The following is a 24,125-nucleotide window of genomic DNA, read 5'->3' on the forward strand; positions in this document are numbered from 1 at the left end:
GGGGATTTCAATATGCAGGTAGATTGGGAAAATCAGGTTAGTGCTGGATCCCAAGAGAGATAATTTGTAAAATGCCTATGAGATGGCTTTTTAGAGTAGTTTGTGGTTGAGCCCACTAGGGGAAAGGCACTTCTGGATTGGGTGCTGTGTAATGAACCAATTTTGTTTAGGGAGCTTAAGGTAAAGGAACCCATAGGAAGCATTGATCACAATATGATAGATTTCTCCCTGCAGTTTGAGAGGGAGAAAATAAAGTCAGATATATCAGTATTACAGTGGAGTACAAGGAATTACAGAAGCATGAGAGAAGAGCTTGCCAAAGTTGATTGGAAAGGAGCTCGAGCAGGATCGGTGGCAGAACAACAATGGCTGGAGTTTCTGGGGGCAAGTCGGAAGGGACAATATAGATACGTCCCAAAGATGAAGAAGTATACTAAAGGAAGAATGATGCAACCGTGACTGACAAGGAAAGTCAAAGACAGCATTAAAGCAAAAGATATAATAAAACAGAAATTAGTAGGAAGCTAGAGGATTGGGAAGCCTTTAAAACCAACAGAAGGCAACTAAAATTGCCAGAAGGAGAGAAAAGATATAATATTAAGGGAAACTAGCTAATAATATAAAAGAAGATACCAAAAGTAGTTGTGGAGGACAAAGAAATGGCGGAAGATTGTAATAAGTATTTTGTGTCAGTCTTCACTGTGGAAGACATTAGCCGTATACCAGAAATTCGAGAGTGTCAGGGGGCAAAAGTGTATGCTGTTGCTATTACTAAGAAGAAGGTGCTTGGGAAGCTGACAAGTCTGAAGGTAGATAAATCACCTGGACCGGATAGACTACACCCCAGGATTGTGAAAGAGGTGGCTAAAGAGAATATGGAGGCATGAGTAACGATCTTTCAAGAATCAATAGATCCTGGAATAGTTCTGGAGGACTGGAAAATTGCAAATGTCACTCCACTTTTTAAGAAGGGAAGGAGGCAGAAGAAAGGAAATTATAGGCCAATTAGCCTGACTTCAGTAGTTGGGAAGATACTGGAGTCCATTACTGAGGTTGAGGTTTTGGGGTACTTGCAGGTACATGATAAGATAAGCTATCCTAAAGGGAACTCTTGCCTGACAGATCTGTTGGAATACTTTGAAGAAATAACGAGCAGGACAAACAAAGGAAGTCAGTGGATGCTGGGTACTTGGACTTTCAGAAGACCTTTGACAAGGCCGCACACGAGGATGCTTATGGTATTACTGGAAAGATACTATTTGGTTAGAAGATTGGCAGGAAACAAAGAGTGAAATAAAAGGGGCATTTTTTAGTTGGCTGCCATTGAGCAGCGGTGTTTCACAAGGATCAGTGTTGGGAGCACTTCTTTCATGTTATATGTGAATGATTTGGATGACGGAATTGATAGCTTTGTGGACAAGTTTGCGGACAATATGAAGATAGGTGGAGGGACAAGTAGTGTTGAGGAAGCAGAGATTCTGCAGAAGGGCTTTAACAAATTCAGAGAATGGGCAAAGAAGTAATAGATGGAATAAAGTGTTGGGAAGTGTATAGTCATGTACTTTGGTAGAAGAAATAAAGCCATAGATTATTTTCTAAATGGAGAAAACATTTAAAATCAAAGGAGCAAAGGGACTTGGAAGTCCTGAGCAGGAGTCCGTAAAGGTTAACTTTCAGGTTGAGTCAGTGGTAGGAAAAGCAAATGCAATGTTAGAATTCATTTCAAGAGGACTAAGATATAAAAGCAATGATGTAATGCTGAAACTTTATAAGACATTGGTCAGACTGCATTTGTAGCATTGCGAGCACTTTTGAGCCCCTTAACTAAGAAAGGATGTCCTGGGGTTAGAGGGGGTTAGAGAGGATCAGAGGAGGTTCACAAGAATGATTCCTGGAATTAAAGAGTTAACATATGACTCTGCGCCCTTACTCACTGGAGTTTAGAAGAATGAGAGGGAATCTCATTGAAACATATGGAATATTGAAAGGTCTGCATAGAGAGAATTTAGGGAGGATGTTTCCTATAGTGTGTGAGTCCAGGACCAGACGGCACCGCCTCAGACCAGAGGGACTTTCATTTACAACAGAGATGAGGGGGAATTACTTTAGACAGAGGATATTAGAGGAAGGTTTTTCACTCAGAGAGTGGTTGGTGCGTGGAATGCACTGCCTGAGTCAGTGGTGGAGGCAGATACACTAGTGAAGTTTAAGAGACTACTAGACAGGTATATGGAAGAATTTAAGGTGGGGGGTTATATGGGAGGCAGGGTTTGAGGGTCAGCATAACATTGTGGGCCGAAGGGCCTGTAATGTGCTGTACTCTTCTATGTTCTATGTTCTATGAATCTGTGGAATTCATTGCCACAAGCGTATGTAGAGGCCATGTCAATGAGTATATATAAAGCAGAGGTTGATAGGCTCTTGATCAGTCAGGGCATCAAAGGTTACGGGAAGGAGGTACAAAAATAAGAAACACACACAAAATGCTGGTGGGATGCAGCAGGTCAGGCGGCATCTCTAGGAAGAGGTACAGTTGACGTTTCGGGCCGAGACCCTTCGTCAGGACTAACTGAAAGAAGAGATAGTAAGAGATTTGAAAGTGGGAGGGGGAGGGGGAGATCCGAAATGATAGGAGAAGACAGGAGGGGGAGGGATGGAGCCAAGAGCTGGACAGGTGATCGGCAAAAGGCATACAAGGCTGGAGAAGGGAGAGGATCATGGGACGGGAGGCCTAGGGAGAAAGAAAGGAGGAGGGGAGCATCAGAGGAAGATGGAGAGCAGGCAAGGAGTTAGTAGAGATGGACAGAGAGACAAAAAAAGAGAGAGAGAGAGAAAAAAAGGGAATAAATAAATCAATCAAGGATGGGGTAAGAAGGGGAAGAGGGGCATTAACGGAAGTTAGAGAAGTCAATGTTCATGCCATCAGGTTGGAGGCTACCCAGACGGAATATAAGGTGTTGTTCCTCCAACCTGAGTGTGGCTTCATCTTAACAGTAGAGGAGGCCGTGGATAGATATATCAGAATGGGAATGGGACGTGGAATTAAAATGTGTGGCCACTGGGAGATCCTGCTTTCTCTGGCGGACAGAGCGTAGGTGTTCAGCAAAGCGGTCTCCCAGTCTGCGTCGGGTCTCACCAATATATAGAAGGCCGCACCGGGAGCACCGGACGCAGTATATCACCCCAGCCGACTCACAGGTGAAGTGTCGCCTCACCTGGAAGGACTGTCTGGGGCCCTGAATGGTGGTAAGGGAGAAAGGTCTGGAATCCAAAAAGAAGCGGAGAGCTTTGAGACCTTCCAGGTGGGGGATGGACTGGACATACATGGTGAAAATGAAGCGGTGGGGGCCAGGGAACTTAAAATCATTGAAAAAATTCAGAGTGTGAGAAGTGTCATGAACATAGGTGTGAAGGGATTGAACAAGGGGGTATAAAACACAGTCGAAGTATGCAGAAATGAGTTCGGTGGGGCAGGAGCAAGCTGAGACAATGTGTCTACCTGGACAGGCAGGTTTGTGGATAACACAAAATAATCTGCAGATGCTGCAGTCAAAGCAACACTCACAACACGCTGGAGGAACTCAGCAGGTCGGGCAGCATCCGTGGAAAAGATCGGTCGATGTTTCGGGCCGGGACCCTTCGTCAGGACTGAAGAGGGAGGGGGCAGAGGCCCTATAAAGAAGGTGGGGGGAGGGTGGGAAGGAGAAGGCTGGTAGGTTCCAGGTGAAAAACCAGTAAGGGGAAAGCTAAAGGGGTGGGAGAGCGGAGGCAGGGAGGTGACAGGCAGGAAAGGTGGCACTCTACTCTCAAACGCATCTCTCCCATTTCACGCACATCTGCTCTCACCCCATCCTCCCGCACTCCACCAAGGATAGGGTTCCCCTTGTCCTCACCTACCACCCCACCAGCCTCCAGGTCCAACATATAATTCTCCATAACTTCTGCCACCTCCAACGGGATCCCACTACCAAGCACATCTTTCCCCTTACTGGCTTTTCACCTGGAACCTCCCAGCCTTCTCCTTCCCATCCTCCCCCCACCTTCTTTATAGGGCCCCTGCCCCTTCCCCCTACAGTCCTGACGAAGGGTTCTGGCCCGAAACGTTGACCGACCTTTTCCATGGATGCTGCCCGACCTGCTGAGTTCCTCCAGCGTGTTGTGAGAGTAGGTTTGTGGATAAGATTGAAGGGATAATAAACCAGCCATAATGGAATGATGAAGCAGACTCAATCGTCTGATTGTCCTAATACTGCTCCTATGTCTTATAGGTCAGTGAGCTGAGGGACGCAGCACTTGGATTAGTGGGCTGAGTCGCTGAGAATGGGGGTGATGAGGTGGATCCAATGTAAAGTTCCTGCTCCCCTCAGCTTCCTATTTGCAAACTTCCCCTTTTGCCCATGTATCATTACACTCACCATGACCCTGGCTCTGAGACTTGCCCTGGGCTTGGGCGTGATGCTGATGGACATACAGGGGCTGAAGGAAGTGCATAGTCCTGGCTCCCCCTCATCCTCCGCATCCACTCTGGCTACAGTGAGCTTGGCACCTGCATGTGTATAAACATCCAGAGTCAGGACAATCACGCTGTGATAGCAAGGTCCGTATGCACCCTGCTGACATTCACATTTTCAGATCAGATTCTGGTTCATTTATTTATCGCACGCACATCGAAACATAAAGTGAAATGCATCATTTGAATTAACAACCAGCCAGAGGATGCGCTGAGAATGTGCCACAATCTTCAGCAGAACAACACAAGCAGCAAGAACAATAACAACATAAAACATTAGCAAAACAAGTCTCTTTGCCACACACCCACTCACTCACACACACAGACAGCCCACCAACCACAGCATCGGCTCCCTCAGCTCCACACCTCCAGTTCTCAGCGTGGGACTCTCAGGCTAACAGGCTTCCAATCTCCAACCTCTCGTCTGGACTCACAGACACCGGGCCTCTGATCTCCAGACAAGCTGAGCCAGGGGCTTTGACTTTTGAGTCCTAACCCCTGGACTCAGTTCACCAGTGCCACTGTCAGGGTCACAGAGTGAGTGTGAGGAAAGCTCACAGTGGTCAGGTCTAACACTGAGTCTGGCTCTGTGACTCAGAAGGGAAAGGGGAAAGAAGAGGTGATTTGTTAATTAGGGGAACAGAAAGGAGGTTCTGTGGACGAGAACAACATTCCCAGATGCTCTGGAGGAGGAACAAGTGGCTGAGGAACTGGTGTAGGGGGCAGGGTTTCAGATTTCAGGATCATTGGGACCTCTTCTGGGACAGGTGGGACCTGTACAAGAGAGACGGGTTACACTTGAACCACAGGGGGACCAATATCCTTTCAGGCAGGTTTGTTAGTGCTATTGGGGAGGCTTTAAACTAGATTTGCAGGGGGATGGGAACCAGAGTGCCAGAGCAGATAGTGGAACGGGGGCGAAAATAAATGATGTTGAAAGTTTAAGCAAATCTGCTGATAGAAAGGTTGTGAGTGGTGGTAAAAATCTTCTGAGGTGTATATATTTCAATGCTAGGAGTATTGCGGGGAAGGCAGATGAGTTGAGGGCGTGATTGACACATGGAATTATGATGTTGTAGCAATTAGTGAAACTTGGCTACAGGAGGGGCAGGACTGGCAGCTTAATATTCCAGGGTTCCGATGTTTCAGATGTGATCGAGGCAGAGGAATGAAAGGTGGGGGAGTAGCATTGCTTGTTAGGGAAAATATTACAGCAGTGCTCAGGCAGGACAGATTAGAGGGCTTGTCTACTGAGTCCTTGTGGGTGGAGCTGAGAAACAGGAAAGGTATGGCCACATTAGTGGGATTGTATTACAGACCACCCAATAGTCAACGAGACTTGGAAGAGCAAATCTGCAGAGAGATAGCAGGCAACTGCAGGAAACATAAAGTTGTGGTGGTAGGGGATTTTAATTTTCCATACATTGATTGGAACTCCCATACTGTTAGGGGTCTAGATGGTTTAGAGTTTGTAAAATGTGTTCAGGAAAGTTTTCTAAATCAATATATAGAGGGACCAACTAGAGGGGATGCAATATTGGATCTCCTGTTAGGAAACAAATTGGGCAAGTGACAGAAGTCTGTGTAGGGGAGCACTTTGGTTCCAGTGATCATAACACCATTAGTTTCAATTTGATCATGGACAAGGATAGATCTGGTCCTAGGGTTGAGGTTCTGAACTGGAAGATGGCCAAATTTGAAGAAATGAGAAAGGATCTAGAAAGCGTGGATTGGGACAGGTTGTTCTCTGGCAAAGATGTGATTGGTAGGTGGGAAGCCTTCAAAGGGGAAATTTTGAGAGTGCAGAGTTTGTATGTTCCTGTCAGGATTAAAGGCAAATTGAATAGGAATAAGGAACCTTGGTTCTCAAGGGATATTGCAACTCTGATAAAGAAGAAGAGGGAGTTGTATGAAATGTATAGGAAACAGGGGGTAAATAAGGTGCTTGAGGAGTATAAGAAGTGCAAGAAAATACTTAAGAAAGAAATCAGGAGGGCTAAAAGAAGACATGAGGTTGCCTTGGCAGTCAAAGTGAAGGATAATCCAAAGAACTTTTACAAGTATATTAAGAGCAAAAGGATTGTAAGGGATAAAATTGGTGCTCTTGAAGATCAGAGTGGTCGGCTTTGTGTGGAACCAAAGGAAATGGGGGAGATCTTAAATAGGTTTTTTGCGTCTGTATTTACTAAGGAAGCTGGCATGAAATCTATGGAATTGAGGGAATCAAGTAGTGAGACCATGGAAACTGTACAGATTGAAAAGGAGGAGGTGCTTGCTGTCTTGAGGAAAATTAAAGTGGATAAATCCCCGGGACCTGACAGAGTGTTCCCTCGGACCTTGAAGGAGACTAGTGTTGAAATTGCGGGGGCCCTGGCAGAAATATTTAAAATGTCGGTGTCTACGGGTGAAGTGCCGGAGGATTGGAGAGTGGCTCATATTGTTCCGTTGTTTAAAAAAGGATCGAAAAGTAATCCGGGAAATTATAGGCCGGTGAGTTTAACGTCAGTAGTAGGTAAGTTATTGGAGGGAGTACTAAGAGACAGAATCTACAAGCATTTGGATAGACAGGGGCTTATTAGGGAGAGTCAACATGGCTTTGTGCGTGGTAGGTCATGTTTGACCAATCTGTTGGAGTTTTTCGAGGAGGTTACCAGGAAAGTGGATGAAGGGAAGGCAGTGGATATTGTCTACATGGACTTCAGTAAGGCCTTTGACAAGGTCCCGCATGGGAGGTTAGTTAGGAAAATTCAGTCGCTAGGTATACATGGAGAGGTGGTAATTTGGATTAGACATTGGCTCGAAGGAAGAAGCCAGAGAGTGGTGGTAGAGAATTGCTTCTCTGAGTGGAGGCCTGTGACTAGTGGTGTGCCACAGGGATCAGTGCTGGGTCCATTGTTATTTGTCATCTATATTAATGATCTGGATGATAATGTGGTAAATTGGATCAGCAAGTTTGCTGATGATACAAAGATTGGAGGTGTAGTAGACAGTGAGGAAGATTTTCAGAGCCTGCAGAGGGACTTGGACCAGCTGGGAAAATGGGCTGAAAAATGGCAGATGGAGTTTAATACTGACAAGTGTGAGGTATTGCACGTTGGAAGGACAAACTAACGTAGAACATACAGGGTTAATGATAAGGCACTGAGGAGTGCAGTGGAACAGAGGGATCTGGGAATACAGATACAAAATTCCCTAAAAGTGGCGTCACAGGTGGATAGGGTCGTAAAGAGAGCTTTTGGTACATTGGCCTTTATTAATCGAAGTATTGAGTATAAGAGCTGGAATGTTATGATGAGGTTGTATAAGGCATTGGTGAGGCCGAATCTGGAGTATTGTGTTCAGTTTTGGTCACCAAATTACAGGAAGGATATAAATAAGTTTGAAAGAGTGCAGAGAAGGTTTACAAGGATGTTGCAGGGACTTGAGAAACTCAGTTACAGAGAAAAGTTGATAGGTTAGGACTTTATTCCCTGGAGCGTAGAAGAATGAGGGGAGATTTGATAGAGGTATATAAAATTATGATGGGTATAGATAGAGTGAATGCAAGCAGGCTTTTTCCACTGAGGCAAGGGGAGAAAAAAAACAGAGGACATGGGTTAAGGGTGAGGGGGGAAAAGTTTAAAGGGAACATTAGGGGGGACTTCTTCACACAGAGAGTGGTGGGAGTATGGAATGAGCTGCCAGACGAGGTGATAAATGCGGGTTCTTTTTTAACATTTAAGAATAAATTGGACAGATACATGGATGGGAGGTGTATGGAGGGATATGGTCCGTGTGCAGGTCAGTGGGACTAGGCAGAAAATGGTTTGGCACAGCCAAGAAGGGCCGAAGGGCCTGTTTCTGTGCTGTAGTTTCTATGGTTCTATGGATGGTACAATACAATACCTAGGTCTGGGACATATTGAATCAAGTCAGCATTCTCAAGTGGGAGGGCGAACAGCCAGAGGTCGTGGTCCATGCAGGTACCAATGACATAGGTATGAAGAGTGATGTGACCACCAGGGTTATGATCTCGGGATCGCTGCCCACGCCACGTGCTAGTGAGGCCAGAAATAGGAAGATTATATAATTTAACACGTGGCTGAGGAGTTGGTATAGGAGTGAGGGTATCAGATTTTTGGATCATTGGGCTCTCTTTCAAGGAAGGTGGGACCTATACAGAAGAGACAGTTTGCATCTGAAGTGCAGGGTGGGGTGGGAACCAGAGTGCCAGAACAGAAAATGGACAGGTTGTGGAGGCAGATGTTGTTAAAACCTCAAACAAATTCAGGTATCAAAAGGTTGAGCATGGTGTGACTAATGTCCTGAGTGTGTATATTTCAATGCAAGAAGCATTGTAAGTAAGGCAAATAAGCTTAGGGCATGGATCTGCACATGGAATTATGATGTTGTAGCCATCAGTGAGATTTGGTTGCAAGAGGGGCAAGCTAGGCAGCTCAATATTCCGGGGTTTCATTATTTTAGACGTGGCAGAGTGGAAGGGATTAAAGGAGGTACAGTGGCTTTACTATTCAGGGAAAATATTACAGCAGTGTTCCGTCAGGACAGACTAGAGAACTCGGTTAGTGAGAAATAAGAAAGGTATGACCATGTTCATAGGGCTACGTTACAAACCACCCAACAGTTCTAGGAATTTAGAGGAACAAATGTGTCAAGAGATTGCAGACTGTTGCAAGCAACATAAGGTTTTTAAAGTAGGTGACTTTCACTTTCCATATATTGGCTGGGAATCCCATACTGTAAATGGACTACATGGGATAGAGTTTGTCAAATGTATTCAGGGAAGTTTCCTTAATCAGTATGTTGAAGTCCTAATGAGAGAGTGTGTGATACTTGATCTGCTATTAGGGAATGTGACAGATGTTTATGTAGGGGAAACTTTACATTTAGTGATCATAATGCCATTAGTTTCAAAGTAAATATGCAAAAAGATACACCCGGTCTACGGGTTGAAATTCTAAACTGGAGAAAGACCAATTTTGACGGTATCAGTAAAAATCTGGCAAGTGTGGATTGGTCCATCTGCTTTCTGGTACAGGTGTACTTGGTAAGTGGGAGTCCTTCAAGTGTGAAATTTTGAGAGGACAAAGCTTGTACGTGCTTGTCAGAATAAAAGGTAAAGATAACAACAGGTTTAGGGAGCCTTTGTTTTCAAGAAATATCGAGGTGCTGGTTAAGAAAAAAAAAGAGGTGCATAGTAGGTATGGGCAGGTAGGAACAAATGAGGAAGAAATCCAAGAGAACACTTAAGAAAGAAATCAGGTGGGCTAAAATAAGGCACGAATTTTCCCAAGCAAACAAGGTGAAGAAGAAGCCCAAGTGATTCTACAGATATGTTAAGAGCGAAAGGATTGCAAAGGACAAAATTGGTCCTTGGGAAGATCGGAATGGTAATCCATGTGTGGAGCCAAAAGAGATGAGGGAGATCTTAAATGAATCTTTTGCACCTGTATTTATTCAGGAGATGGACACAGAGTCTATATGTAAGGCAAAGCAGAATCAATTTCATAGACCCTATAAAGATTACAAGAGGAGGTGTTTGCTGTTGTAAGCAAATCAGGATGGATAAATTCTCAGGGCCTGACAAGGTGGTCCTTCAGTCCCTGTGGGAGGCAAGTGCAGAAATTGCAGGGGCCCTAGCAGAGATATTTAAATCATCCCTAGCAACAGGTGAGATTCCAGAGGATTGGATGATAGCTAATGTTGTTCTGCTGTTTAAGAATGTCTCTAAAAATAAACCAGGAAATTATAGGCCAGTAAGCCCGACATCAGGAGTGAGAAAGTTCTTGGAAGGTATTCTAAAGGACTGGATATATCGGTATTTGAATAGACATAGCCTGATTAGGAGCAATCAGCATGGTTTCATACATCATGGGTCATGTTTAACCAATCTTATAGAGTTTTTCGAGGAAGATACCAGGAAAGTGGATGAAAGCAAGGCAGTGGATGTTGTCTACATGGACTGTAGCAAGGTATTTGACAAGGTCCCATATGGGAGGTTGGTCAAGCAGGTTCAGTTGCTCGGCTTTCCAAGATGAGGTCGTAAATTGAGTAAGGAGATGGGATGTTACGTACAAGACATCGGTGAGGCCTAATTTGAAGCATTGTGTGCAGTTTTAGACCATAAGACATAGGAGCAAAATTAGGCCATTTGGCCCATCGAGTCTGCTGTGCCACTCAATCATTGCTGATCGTTGTTTCTCCCTCCTCAGCTCCACTCCCCAGCATTCTCCCTGTAACCTTTGATGCCATGTCCAATCTAGAACCTATCAAGCTCTGCCTTAAATACAGCCAACAACCTGGCCTCCACAGCTGCCTGTGGTAACAAATTCCACAAATTCCCCACCCTCCGGCTAAAGAAATTTCTCCACAGCTCTATCTTAAAAGGTCGCCCATCTATCCTGAGGCCGTGCCCCCTTGGCCCACCACCATGGGAAACATCCTTTCCACATCTACTCTGTCTAGGCCTTTCAACATTTAGAAGGTTTCAGTGAGATCCGCCGCGCCCCCCCCCCCCAACATCCAGCGAGTGCAGAGCAGAGCTGTCACACTTTCCTCGTATGATAACCCTTTAATTCTCAGAATCATTCTTGTGAACCTCCTCTGAACCCTCTCTAATGCCAACACATCTTTTCTTAGATAAAGAGCCCAAAATTGTTCATAATACTCTAGGTGAGGCCTTACCAGTGCCTTATAAAGCCTCAGTATCATATCCCTGCTCTTATATTCTTGACCTTTGAAATGAATGCTAACATTGCATTTGCCTTCCTCACCTCTGACTCTACCTGCAAGTTAACCTTTAGGTTGTTCTGCACAAGGACTCCCAAGTCCCTTTGCATCTCAGAGTTTTGGATTTTCTCTCCGTTTAGCAAACAGTCTGCACATTTATTTCTACCGCCACAGTGCATGTCCATGCATTTTCCAGCATTGTATTTCATTTGGCACTCTCTTGCCCATTCTCCTAATCTGTCTAAGTCCTTCTGCAGCCTTTCTGTTTCCTCAACACTCCCTGCCCCTCCACCAATCTTCATATCATCTGCAAACTTGGCAACAAAGCCATCTATTCCATCATCTAAATCATTGATGTACAGCATAAAAAGAAGTGGTCCCAGCACCCACAGATCACCTACCTACAGTAAATAAGGTTGAAAGGGTGCAGAGAAAATTTACAAGGATGTTGCCGGGACTGGAGGACCTGATAAGGAAAGATTGAATAGATTAGGATTTTATTCCTTGTACTTAGAAGACAGAGGGGAGATTTGATAGAGGTATACAAAATTATGAGGAGTATAGATTAGGTAAATGCAAGCAGTCTTTTTCCACTGAAGCTGAGTGGGACTACAATTTGAGGCCATGGGTTAAGGGTGAATAGTGAAAAGTTTAAGGGGATCATGAGGGATCACAGATTAAGGGTGAATAGTGAAAAGTTTAAGGGGATCATGAGGGAAATCGGGGGCCGTGAGAGTGTGGAATGAGCTGTCAGCGCAAGTGGTACATGTGAACTTGATTTCAATATTTAAGCCAAGTTTGGATAGGTACATGGATGGTAGGGGTGTGGACGGCTATCGTACCAGTGCAGGTCGATGGCAGTAGGCAGTTTAAATGGTTGAGTACTGACTAGTTGGACTGACGGGCCTGTTTCTGTGCTGTAACTTCCACTCTGCTATGAAATTCACTTTGTCCATTTCTGACAAAACTCTCCCCTTTCTCAATCTGTCTCCATCTCTGGAGACAATTGTCAACTGATAAATCTACCGATTCCCACAGCTAACTTGACTTTACCTCCTTCCACTATGTAGTCAGTAAAAATGCCTTTCCCTTTTCTCAGTTCCTTCATCTCTATCACATCTGTTCCCAGGATGAGGCTTTCCTTTCCAGGACATCCCTCCTTCGTCAAAGAACGGGGTTTCTCTTCCTCCACCATTGATGCTGCTCTCACCCGCATCTCCTCCATTTCTCAGACATCTGTGCTCATCCAATCTTCCTGCTGCCCTAACAAGGAAAGAGCTCCTCTTGTCCTTACCTACCACGTCATGAGCCTCCGCATCAAACACATTATTCTCTGCAACTTCCACCACTTTCAACAGGACCCTACCACCAAACAGTTCTTTACCTCTCCCCATTCTCCACTTTCCGTGGGGATTGCTTCCCCGTGATTCCCTTGACCATTCGTTCTTCACTAATCTTCCTCCTCACACATATTCCTTCATGTGATGGTAATGCTTCACTTACCCATTCACTTCCTGCCTCTCATGAGACCATAAGATATAGGAGCAGAAGTAGGCCATTCGGCCCATCGAGTCTGCTCTGCCATTCAATCATGGGCTGATCCAATTCTTCCAGTCATCCCCACGCCCCTGCCTTCTCCCCATACTCTTTGATGCCCTGGCTAATCAAGAACCTATCTATCTCTGCCTTAAATGCATCCAATGACTTGGTCTCCACAGCCGCTCGTGGCAACAAATTCCGCAGATTTACCACCCTCTGACTAAAGTAATTTTTCCACATCTCTGTTCTAAATCCTGAAGTCAAGCCCTCTTGTCCTAGACTCCCTTACCATGGGAAATAACATTGTTATATCTAATTTTTCAGGCCTTTTAACATTTGGAATGTTTCAATGAGATCCCCCCTCATTCTCCTGAACTCCAGGGAATACAGCCCAAGAGCTGCCAGATGTTCCTCTTACAGTAACCCTTTCATTCCTGGAATCATTCTTGTAAATCTTCTCTGAACCCTCTCCAACGTCAGTATATCCTTTCTAAAATAAGGAGCTCAAAACTGCACACAATACTCCTAGTGTGGTCTCATGAGTGCCTTATCAAACCTCAACGTCATATCTAGAAATGATTGCCAACATTGCATTTGCCATCTGCATCACTGACTCAACCTGGAGGTTAACCTTCATGGTATCCTGCACAAGGAATCCCAAGTCCCTTTGTATCTTTGCATTTTGAATTCTCTCCCCCGTCTAAATAATATTTATTTCTTCCACCGAAGTGCATGACCATACACTTCCCAACATTGTACTTCATTTGCCACTTCTTTGCCAATTCACCAAAACTACCAAAGTCTCTCTGCAGGCTCTCTGTTTCCTCAACACTACCCACTCCTTCACCTATCTTTGTACTATCGGCAAATTTAGCCACAAATCCATTAATCCTATAGTCCAAATCATTGACATACATCGTAAAAAAGCAGCGGTCCCAGTGGAACTCCACTGGTAACCGAGAGCCAGCCTGCTCCTCCACCTATCTCTGTATCATCAGCAAATTTAGCCACAAATCCATTATGCTCTCCTCCACTCTGGGTCCCAAATAGTCCTTCCAGGTGAGGTAATACTTCAGCTGTGAATCTGCTGGGATCATCTATTGTATCTGGTGCTCCCGATGTGGTCTCCTCTACATTGGTAAGACGCAACGTAGATTGGGGACCACTTTGACGTGCACCTCCACTCGATCCACAAAAAGTAGAACTTCCTGGAGGCCAACTATTTTATTTCCAATTTCCATTCCTGTTCTGACATGTTGGTCATGGCCTCCTCTTTTGCCGCAATGAAGCCACCCGAAGTGGAGACGCAACACCTCACATTCATTCTGAACAGCCTTCAATCTGATGACATGAACATCTATTTCCCCAACTTCCGATAATTTTTCCCCTCCCCTTCCCTCTTCAATTTTCCACTCTGGCCTCTTACCTGTTCTCCTCACCTGCCTATCACCTCACCCTGGTGCCCCTCCTCCTTTCCCTTCTACAATGGTCCACTCCTCTCTCCTCTCAGATTCCTTCTTCTCCACCCCTTTACCTTTTCCACCTATCGCCTCCCAGCTTTTTACTTCATTTCCCTGCCTCCTACCTTATCATTCTGGCATTTTCCCCTTCCTTTCCAGGCCTAATGAAGGGTCTTGGCCCAAAACGTCAACTGTTTATTCCTCTCCATAGATGCTGCCTTACCAGCTGAGCTCCTCGCAACACACACAAAATGCTGGAGGAACTCAGCAGGTCAGGCAGCATCTATGCAAAACAGTACAGTTGATGTGTTTGTCTTGTCCGCTGAGTTCTTCCAACACTTTTTTGTGCTGTTTAAAGAGTGTGATTTACGAAGAGCCTGAAACGGAATCTAGCTCTCCCAGTGGAGTTATGTTAGACTACAGAAACAGAGAGACATACCCTGTTCCGGAGCAGGTGACACTGGATCAACCCCCGACTCCTCTTCATCAGTTCTGCTGTCGGAATCTGACGTCATATCCTGTCTGTCGTGGAGATGATCCGCATCACCGGACTCCTGCACCTGAATGGTTTCTACATGATCCGACCTAGCAATAACAGAGCAGGGAAAAACAGATTTTTCTGGGAGATATTGGGTGAGAATCTCTTCCCCACTGGCCACAGCACTGAACACACCAAACCCCACCCCCCCCTCCCCATGGTTCAATTGGAGCTAGCTTCTGAACATATTACGTGCCAATTGTACTTGCCACACTGTGACAGGTCTATCATTTATGGCCATGTTCTGTGACTGAGCTATTGGTTATACCCATAAACTGTAATTAGTATATCATTTATACACATGGACTGTGATTGGTCAAACAGTTACATCACTGCACGATGACTGGTGTATCAGTTACACCCCCATACTTTGATTAGTCTATCAGTTACACCCCCACACAGTGATTGGTGTATTAGTTATATCCCTACACTCATTGGTCAGTCAGTTACATCCCCATACTGTGATTGGTGAATTTGTTCCACACCCTACCAATTGAGTGATTTCACTGCTGTCTCCTTCACACTGAGTGAAACCCAGGACCATTGTACTTACTGCTGGAAAGGTTCAACATTTCTGCCAACGTCAATCCCACACCCCACCTTGGGTATCCCAGAGGAGCCGACATTCCTGCCCAACCTCGGCCTGGGTTGGCAGACACAATCTGTAGCTCGCTCCTCTTCAGAGTCCTGCAAAGGAAACCATCGGTTAACCCAGGTAGGCAGCAACTTTAAATGGTCAAGGGATGTCCAGTATGCCCTCCATGGTCAGATATACTGTACAAGCACATGTATGCACATAACTGACTTGCAGCAACATCAAGTGTGCAGAGCAACAGATCAGCAAAACATTCACAAAAGAAACATAAACATATAAACACAAGAGATTCTGCAGATGCTGAAAATCTACAGCAACACACACAAAATGCTGGAGGAACTCAGCAGGTCAGGCAGCATCTATGAATAAGCAGTCGACATTTCAGGACAAGACCCTTCTTCAGGACATAAATAATAGACAAAATGAAGAAATATTCATTTTGGTAAAATAATTCAACCATGGCTGACAAGGGAAGTCAAAGCTATTGTAAAAACAAAGGAAAGGGCATACAATTCAGCAAAAGTTAGTGTGAAGATAGAGGACTGGGAAGTTTTAAAAACCTACAGAGGGCAACTAAAAAAAAATCACTAGAAGGGAAAAGGTGAAATATGAAAGCAAGCTATAAAATAATATCAAAGTGGTTAGTAAAAGTTTTTTCAGGTATGTTAAAAACAAAAGAGAGATGAGAGTGGATATAGGACTGCTAGAAAATGAGACAGAAGAAATAATAATGGGGGACAAGATTGCTGATGAACTAAATGAGTATTTTGCATCTGCCTGATGTGTGAAGGAAGAGAATTGGGTGCAATTACTGTTCCAAGGGAGAAGGTGCTCAAAAAGCTGAAAGACCTAAAGATACATAAGCCACCCTCAGGTTGGAGGAGCAACACCTGATATTCCGTCTGGGTAGCCTTCAAGCTGATCAATTTCTCAAACTTCCGGTAATTGACACCCCCCCCCCTTTACCATTTCCCATTCCTGTCTCCCTCCCACACCTTATCTCCTGACCTACCCGTCACCTGCCTCTGGTGCTCATCCCCTTCCCTTCCTTCCATGGTCTTCTGTTCTCGCTCATCAGCTTCTCCCTTCTCCAGCCCTTTATCTCTTTCACCGAACAACTTCCCAGTTTTTTACTTCACCCCTTCCCCTTTCCCAGCTTCACCTATCACCTGCAACCTTGTACATCTTCCTCCCCACCCCCCCACTTCTCTTTCTTTCCAGTCCTGACAAAGGGTCCCGGCCCGAAACGGTAAATGTTTCCACTTTCCCATAGATGCTGCCTGGCCTGCGGAGTTCCTCATGCAAACACACAAACAGCAGACATCTCAACACAGGTCCCTGCATAACTCCACTAATTACAGACATCCAACTCGAATAAGCCCCTTCAATTATTGCCCTACCAAGATGAGGCACCTCACATTTATCTGGGTTAAACTCCATCTGCCATTTCTCACCCCATATACGCAACTGATCGCACAACGTGCTGTATTCTTTGCCAGTCTTCTGCACTATCCAAAACTCCATCAACCTTGGTATCAACCGCAAACTTACTAACTCACCTATTTACATTTTCATCCAGGTCATTTATACACATTATAAACAGCAGAGTTCCCTGCCGAATTCCACTAGTTGTAGACCTCCAGATTGAATAAGCCCCTTCATGCATTCTGCTCTGTTTTCTATGTGCAAGCCAGTTCTGAATCCAAACAGCCAATTCACCCATACATCTGAATCTAGATTAGCCTCCCATGAGGGACTTTATGAAATATCTTACTAAAATTTATGTAGACAGCATTCACTGCCCTACCCTCATCGATCTCCTTTGTCACCTTGTCAAAAAACTCAGTCAAGTTCGGTAAGGCACAACCTACCATGCTGTGCCTCCCTAATAAGGTTTCCAAATACGCATATATCCTATCCTTAAGAATTTTCTCCGGCAATTTCCCTATACCTGATGTGAGACTCACTGGTCTACAGTTCCCATGATTTTTCCTTGTTCCCTTCTTAAATAGAGGCACGGCATTAGCCTCTCGCCAGTCCTCCGGGACCTCACCTGTGGCTGGAGAGGACACAAAGATACTGGTCAAGGCCATGGCAATCTCGTCTCTTACCTTTGCCTCCTTCAATAACCTGGGGTAAATCCCATCAGAAGCTGGGGATTTATCCACCTTAACACTCATTAGGAGGCCCAACACTTACTCATTCTTGACCTCTAAACACCCTAATGTTTAGATACTTATGGACTGTATTAGCTGAGATTGTTTGTTATTTTCTTTGCAGCTTGACAATTAATTACCTGCTTGTATTTCATATAACCACTTATATACATGTAACTTTTTAGTAGGTTTCCTAGTGGTCACAGTATGTATATGCAATTTTTTTGTCTGTCCCCTAGTGATTACAGTACTTGCTATTATTCTGGAAAATCCTGAAAGCTTCTCTGGTGTTGCATTATTTGAACAGGGGCTAACTCTTATCTATGAATTGTAATGGAATGTTTCTTATCTATGGCGGTATAAGAAACGTCGGCCATGTTGGTCCACCATCTTTTTCTTTAGCCTTCACTCTTTCTATTCTCTGTTCTTAGTTACTCGACTTCTGCAGCTCTACATTTCTAATTCTCTTTGTGCTTAATAAAACAAACATATAGCAACAAGTTTTGTGCCTCTTTCCTGACCACTGAAAGAACCTTGGATTAAAAAATTCAGAATACAACAGCTGCCCCCTAACCTGTGTGGAAGAGGAAACATGCGGCCACAGGGAGAAGGTGCAAACTCCTTACAGACGGTGGCAGGAATTAAATCCTGATCACAGGCACTGTAATAGCTTTATGCTAACAACTACATTATCATGCCACCGTCTACTCTACCGACCATAGGAGAACAGACAGGAACAGGGAGGGGAAAGCTGAGGATTATGTACCTTGTAGGTATTCGGGCGAGATGTGTCAATGTCCAGGCTCTTGTCCAGCAGCCACAGGGAGTGAAGGATGGCAGCCACAGATGTCCTCACCCGGATGGCAGAGCTGTGGACGGGCAGCATCTCCACTCTGTGCGGCCCGTACAGCAGCCTCCGGTCTGACCATCGAACCATCCACTCCAGCAGTTTGGCCGTGTCTGGAAACCTGGCCTCCAATTCAGGAGTGAGGTCCTGGTTCAACAGGGATGTCATTGACTGACACTCAGGGGCGGGCAGACTGTCGGTCAGTGTACCCCACTGCCTGGACACATCTTGCGGAGCGGATACAGCCTGCGGCCATGAACCAAACAAACCCCTGGTTCTGCCCCTGCCCTGCGTGATGACAGCGGGAAAGCAGCTGTGAAAACTGCCCTCAGCAGGAGGCGCTGGTGAGCGGCTGGTGGAGTGGGGTGTGCCTGGAACAGGGGAGAAGGCAGTAGCCTTTGTCCTTTCTCCACAGCTCACGCTCTCGTTCTGAGGCAGTTCAGATGTTAAGCTAGAAGTACTCCTTGCTGTGAAGGTGTCCTCAGACATTCTAAGTCTGCCCTGCCGCCGCTTTAAGGTGCCCTGGACATGGAAAGTCAGCGAGTTGAGTTCTTGTTCCCTCAGGTACTCAGAGCAGCTGGTCAGCAGTGGGATGTTGGGGCCCTCATTCACGACCTGATCTCTCTCCAACAGGTAGGTCAGGAACAGCTCCAGAAAGTCCACGTACTCCTCGTCATCAAGCTCAAACTCCCATGACCCCACTAGGGGCAGCTGAGGCTCATTATCCCCTATCTCCCCATCGATTTGGGATGTTCTGGACTCCCTGTACTCTGGACCATCATCTCTGGCTCCCGATGTCCCTCGCTGACTGGACTGTGTGTCCCTGGAACACAGAGCACACTCAGTTACCATAAGACCAGAAAACAAAGGAGCAGAACTGGGCCATTTGGCCCATCGAGTCTGCTCCGCCAATCAACCATGGCTGATACTTCGTCCGCCGCACTCCAAACCCCACTCCCCACCCTTCTTCCCGTAACCTTTGACGCCATGTCCAGTCCAGAACCTATCAAGCTCTGCCTTAAATACACCCAACAATGTAGCCTCCATAGCTACCTGTAGTGACATTTGCAATTTTCCAGTCCTCTGGCACCATGCCGAAGTCCAAAGTTTTATGAAAGATCATTACTAATGCCTCCACAGTCTCCACTGCTACCTCTTTCAGAACCCTAGAGTGCAGTTCATCTGGTCTGGGTGACATATGTACCCTTAGGTCTTTCAACTTTTTGAGCACCTTCTCCCTTGTAATAGTGACTGCACCCACTTCTCTTCCCTCACACCCTTCAACATCTGGCACACTGCTAGTGTCTTCCTGAATAAAGGCTGATGCAAAAATACTCATTTAGTTCATCTGCCAGCTCTTGGTCCCCTGTTATTATTTCTCCAGCCGCATTTCCTAGTGGTCCTATATCCTCTCTCATCTCTCTTTTATCTCTTACATACTTGACAAAGTTCTTACTGTCCACTTTGATCTTGTTTGCCAGCTTGCTTTCATATTTCATCTTTTCACTCCTAATAATTATCTTAGTTTCTCTCCGTAGGTTTTAAAAATCTTCCCGATTCTCTACCTTCCTGCTAATTTTTGCTTTGTTGTATGCCCTCTTTTTTTGTTACATGATCTTATAGCCTGCAGAGATACACGGTTGAAAGAGAGTGCACAGGAGATTTACCAGGATGCTACCTGGATTACAGAGCAAGTCATATGAGGATAGGTGGGTGAGGTGACAACAGAGGTGTGTAAGATGATAAGAGGCATAGACAGGACAGCCAGAGACATTTTTCGCGGTGTAGAAATGGCTAATACGAAAGGACATAACTTTAAGGTGACTGGAGGAAAGTATAGGTGGGAATGACACAGAGAATGAAAGGGCTGGTGGTAGAGGCACCCTGCATTAGGGACATTTAAGGGACTTTTGCACAGGCACATGGATGATAGAAAAATGGAGGGTTATGGGGAGGGATCCATTAAATGGTTATATGGGTGGCCTGTAATGTTTTATGTTCTCAGGGGCCAGAGGCTAAAGTTAACTAAGTAGTTAAAAACAAACAAAAGCGTAAATGGAAGAACCTTATCCATGAATATATAAATTAAAAACTGTGCTGTGTGAGTCAGGAGGAGAGCAATGTGATCCTAAATAATGACATCTCAATGAGTTAGTAATCCAAGTGTCTGGATCAGGGAAAATTATACCACTTCGACTGACAGGTCATAAGCAGGACCTTTGGCCCAACTCATCCATGCAAGCCAATGTGCTAGTTCCATTTCCCGGGTTTGGCCCATTTTTATTTCCATTTAGAGATATCGTGTGGAAAAGACCCTTCCAGCCCACTGAGCTATATTGCCCAGCAACTGACTTATAAACAAGTCCTGACGAAGGGTCTCGGCCTGAAACGTCGACTACACCTCTTCCTACAGATGCTGCTTGGCCTGCTGCGTTCACCAGCAACTTTGATGTGTGTTGGTTGTATAAACAAGACAATTTACAATGATCAATTAACCTACTAACCCATACCTCTTTGGACTGGAAGGAAACCAGGGCACCTGGAGGAAACACTCACAGTCATGGGGAGAACATACAAGCTTCCTACAGACAGAAGCCAGAACTGAACTCTGCCACCCCAGGCTGTGACAGTGCTACCGTGGTGCACCGCAATATTTCTCCAAACAATCCCTCTTAGGATCAGCCCATTTTATTCTCCCCCAGACTACACCACTCAACCACACCAGGGACAATTACAGTGATCAGTTAACCCACTTACCCATAAACAGAACATAGGAACAAGCCCTTTGGACAACAACGTTGTGGCAAACCAATTACAGTTGTAATCAAATGGCCAACTAAACTAATCCCTTCTGCCTACACAATGCCCATATCCTTCCATTTTCTTCACATCCAGGTGCCTATCTAAACATCTCTTAAAAGTTTCTCATGTTTCTGTCTCTCCTACCATCCCTGGTAGAGCATTGCAGACACTCTGTGTAAAAAAACTTAACTCTCACATCTCCTTTCAAATTACCTGCTCTCACTTTAAATGCATGCCCTCTACTATTAGAAATTTCAACCCTTGGAAACAGATACACACCATGCCTCTCATAATCCTATAAACCTCTATCAGATCTCCCCTCAGCCTCCGCTGTTCCAGAGAAAACAACCCAAGTTTATCCAACCTCTCATTACAGCACACGCCCTCTAAAACAGGCAGAATCCTGGTAAACCTCTTCTGCACTCTCTCCAAAGCCTCAACATTCTTCCTATGAGGCAACCAGAACTGTATCCAATACTCGAGATGCAGCCTAACTAGAGTTTTATAAAACTTCCTGACTTTTGAACTCAGTGCTTCAACTTATCAAGGCAAACATGCCACATGCCTTCTTAATCACCCTATCACCATGTGAAGCCACTTTCAAGGATCCTAAGATTGCTCGGAAGGGTCTTGCCTGCACAGGCCATCCACTACCTGTCCGTGATGCCTGCTTGCTGCCAGGCACTGCCCTGCCACTTGCTCATGTCGTGAAGCTCCACTGACACGCTGTCCGTTGTGTCCCCTTCACTCTGGGTCTGCGATCTCCAGGTGTCTGTCAGAGTGCTTCTGCTCAGACTGGTCCCTAAAGAGGACTGATCGTGCACCTCCTCCTCTCGTTCTCTCGAACCCTCTTCAGCCCGTTCCCATATATGCTGCTCTCTGGGGCCGATGTTCCGCACCAGCCGTCTCAACATCTTCATCCTCTGCCGGTACAGTTCATGCAACACAACTGACATCATCTCCTCTCCATTGGGGCCTAGGGACCAGGACAGAAGCTGTAAGAACACAGAACAATACAGACCCTTCAGCCCACAATATTATGCCAACCCTTTAACCTACTCTCAGATTCCACATAGCCCTCCAGCTTTCTTTCATCCATGTGCCTATCTCAGAGTCTCTTTAATTCCCTCATGTATCTGCCTCTACCACCACCCCTGGCAGGGAGTTCCACACCCCCACCACTAACTGTGTAAAAACCTACCTCTGACATCCCATCTATTCTTTCCTCCTGGCACCTTAAAATTATGCCCCTTCATATTCGGCATTTGCGCTCTGGGATAAAGGCGTTGGCTGTCCACTCAATCTATGCCTTCTTTCACCTTATACACATCTATCAAGTCACCTTTCATTCTCCTTCACTGCAGAGAGAAAAGCTGTAGTTCACTCAGCCTCAATCATAAGACATGCTCTCTAATCCAGACAGCATTTGTAAATCTCCTCTGCATCCCCTCTAAAGCTTCCACATCCTTCTATAATGAGGCGACCAGAACTGAACACAATATTCCAAGTGTGGTCTAACCAGGGCTTTATAGAGCTCCGACACTACCTCATGGCTCCAGAGCTCAGCCCCCTGACTAACGAAGGTCAACATACCATACACCATATTAACCACCCTGCCAACTTGCCAGGACCATCCATATCTTCCTCTGGATCACCTCATTTCATCTCATCCTTGTGGAGTCAGTGATTCAGCTGATGGTCTCCTGGATAGTGTCCTATTTCAAACCCCATAAATATGTAACTTCTTTCAGCCCAAGGCTGTCCATGCTGAACATCAAATAGCCATCTTCAATACATGGGCATTAGCTTCCCCAGCATTGAGGACATCTTCAAAGGGCAATGTCTAAAAAAGGCAGAATCCCTCATAAAGGACCCCCACCACCCAGGCACGGCCTCTTCTCATTACTACCATCAATGATGAAGTACAGGAGCTTGAAGGTACACACTCAATGTTTTAGGAACACCTTCTTTCCCTCTGTCAACAGATTTCTGAATGGACAATGAACCCATGTAACTACCTTGCTTTGCTCACCTTTTGCACAACTTCTTGAGTTTAATATACACAAAACAAGGAATTTCACAAAATATGCCAGTGATATGAAACCTGATTCTGATTCGGATTCACTCACGTGGTTGTTAAATTCTGCGGGTCTCTGCCTCCAACACAGCCTCAGGGTCTGCGTTCTATTTTACTTGCTAACTCTCCTTGGAAATCCTTATCACTAAAGTGCTATGGAAATCTAATGCTCCTCCGCTTCCCAAGTCCACCTCTGAGGTACAGTGCTTCCCACAACTTTCCTCTGAAGGTGCTGTTTACCATTCCTAAAAGGGCACTCACACCCATTAGATTGGAGCAGCAACACCTCATTTTCTTTCTAGGTAGCCTCCAACCTGATGGCATGAACTTTGATAATTTTTCCCTTCCCCCTTCCTCCCTCTTCAATTCCCCTCTCTGGGTTCTTAGATCTCCTCCTCACCTGTCGATCAACTCTCCCTGGTGCCCCGCCTCCTTCCCATCCTCCCATGATTCATTATAAGACCAAAGACACAGGAGCAGAATTAGGCCATCTGGCCCATCGAATCTGCTCTGCCAATAAATCATGGCTGATCCTTTTTTCTATCTCCTCCTCAACACCAGTTCCAGGCCTTCTCCCTGTAACCCTTGATGCCATGACCAATCAAGAACCTATCAATCTCTACCTTAAATACACCCAATGACCTGGCCTCCACAGCTGTATGTAGCAACAAATTCCACAAATCCACCATCCTTTGGCTAAATAACTTTCTCCGCATCTCTGTTTTGAAAGGGCGCCCCTCTATCCTGAGGCTGTGCCCTCTTGTCCTAGACCCTCCCACCATGGGAAACATCCTTTCCACATCTACTCTGTCTAGGCCTTTCAACATTCGAAAGGTTTCAATGAGATCCTCCCTCATCCTTCTGAATTCCAG

General features: G+C 45.4%; 1 protein-coding gene across 3 annotated transcripts in view; it reads right to left on the reverse strand.

Annotated features, from left to right (window-relative positions):
• Positions 1 to 24,125, reverse strand: part of cplane1 (ciliogenesis and planar polarity effector 1) — a 328,946-nt gene that overhangs the window by 135,777 nt on the left and 169,044 nt on the right. For all 3 annotated transcript variants that reach the window (XM_063049649.1, XM_063049647.1, XM_063049648.1), the window contains exons 25-29: positions 21,831 to 22,152; positions 18,294 to 19,197; positions 15,330 to 15,463; positions 14,678 to 14,823; positions 4,416 to 4,546 (exon numbers count right to left, since the gene is read on the reverse strand). In XM_063049649.1, coding sequence (XP_062905719.1) covers positions 4,416 to 4,546; positions 14,678 to 14,823; positions 15,330 to 15,463; positions 18,294 to 19,197; positions 21,831 to 22,152 — 1,637 coding nt within the window. The remainder of the gene's footprint in view (positions 1 to 4,415; positions 4,547 to 14,677; positions 14,824 to 15,329; positions 15,464 to 18,293; positions 19,198 to 21,830; positions 22,153 to 24,125) is intronic.

Source organism: Mobula hypostoma, chromosome 5, assembly GCF_963921235.1.
Source record: "Mobula hypostoma chromosome 5, sMobHyp1.1, whole genome shotgun sequence".
NCBI lineage: Eukaryota > Metazoa > Chordata > Chondrichthyes > Myliobatiformes > Myliobatidae > Mobula > Mobula hypostoma.